Here is a 1,195-nt window from a genome sequence, read left to right as displayed (position 1 = left end):
GGGATTTATTTTTGCTTCAGCTCATACTGGAGAAGCTACAAAACATGCCTGGACGCTTTCTCTGTTTTGGGATTGTCTCGTTGCAACAAAACTGACAATGGCAGTGGATATACTAGCAATGGCTTTGCTCGCTTCTGTGCACGATTTCGTATTTCCCATAAGATTGGCATTCCTTATAATCCCCAAGGTCAAGGTATTGTAGAAAAAGCTCATGGTACTTTAAAAGCTGCTGTACATAAAATCGGGGAGTTGTATCCCCTGACACCACATAATTATTTAAAACATGCCTTATTCGTACTTAATTTCTTAAATGTGGACAAACAAGGATCTAGTGCAGCTGAACGATTTTGGCATACCAAAACACAATCTCATTATACCACAGTTATTTGGAAAGATCCTTTAACGGGATCATGGAATGGGCCCACCCCTGTGTTGATATGGGGTTGAGGACATGTCTGTGTTTTATCGCAGGACAATGATGGAGCTTGCTGTCTTCCAGAACATTTGGTGTGGTTTATGGACACCCCAAAAGGCCAGGAGAATGCTGTGCTTATGGATCTGCCTGAAGATGGTGACATTTGTTGAGGCAGAAATCTACTGGGCATATGTACCTAATCCACCACTCCTGCACCCCATGGTATGGGAACGCCATCACATTCCCATATCAGTTAATCACACCCGTTTTCTGGGACATCTGTATGTGGGTCAGAGTGATATACAAAGTTGGCCGGGGTTTAATTATACTGCACAGCGTGAAGGAATGCAAATTTGTTTTTCCATAAGTAAATTACCGGGGTGTGTTCTTGTGGAACAGAGAACTATTTCCGGAGGCAATCAGACAGTCCGCATGATGGCTCCTCAATCAGAAAACAACTCTGTTAATGCAATAGAACCTCAGTATCTTCCCCCTTGTGCCAAAGAAGATCGCTTGAACAATCGGACTTTACTATGGAAAGAATGCTGTAATGAAACACCCTTAAAATATCCCATTCAAAACTGGTCGGACATGTTCATCTTAGACTGGGTGGGGCCTTCAAATCTGTACTCCCGCAATGGCTTAGTGGCGGGTGCGTGGGTCTCAAGCCTTGGAATACATCAAAGATATCTATGGAAAATTGCAGCGGCCATGGGAGATTTTGGGTCGTTACAAAGAATAGCAGCTGCTTGTGTCCATCCACCTTACCTTTTCCTCCAA

General features: G+C 43.5%; 1 protein-coding gene across 1 annotated transcript in view; it reads left to right on the top strand.

Moving 5' to 3' along the window:
- Positions 1-585, top strand: part of LOC106733750 (endogenous retrovirus group K member 10 Gag polyprotein-like) — a gene marked incomplete at its 5' end in the record, with an annotated part of 4,513 nt that extends 3,928 nt beyond the window's left edge. The window contains 1 exon segment of the mRNA XM_014583798.1: positions 472-585. Within this exon segment, the coding sequence (XP_014439284.1) occupies positions 472-585 (114 nt within the window).
- Between the last annotated feature and the right edge of the window lie 610 nt (positions 586-1,195).

Source organism: Tupaia chinensis, unplaced genomic scaffold (assembly GCF_000334495.1).
Source record: "Tupaia chinensis unplaced genomic scaffold, TupChi_1.0 Scaffold144764_1, whole genome shotgun sequence".
In the NCBI taxonomy this organism is placed as follows: domain Eukaryota; kingdom Metazoa; phylum Chordata; class Mammalia; order Scandentia; family Tupaiidae; genus Tupaia; species Tupaia belangeri.
Note: the sequence above shows the minus strand (reverse complement) of the source record. Positions and strands in the feature narration are given on the sequence as shown.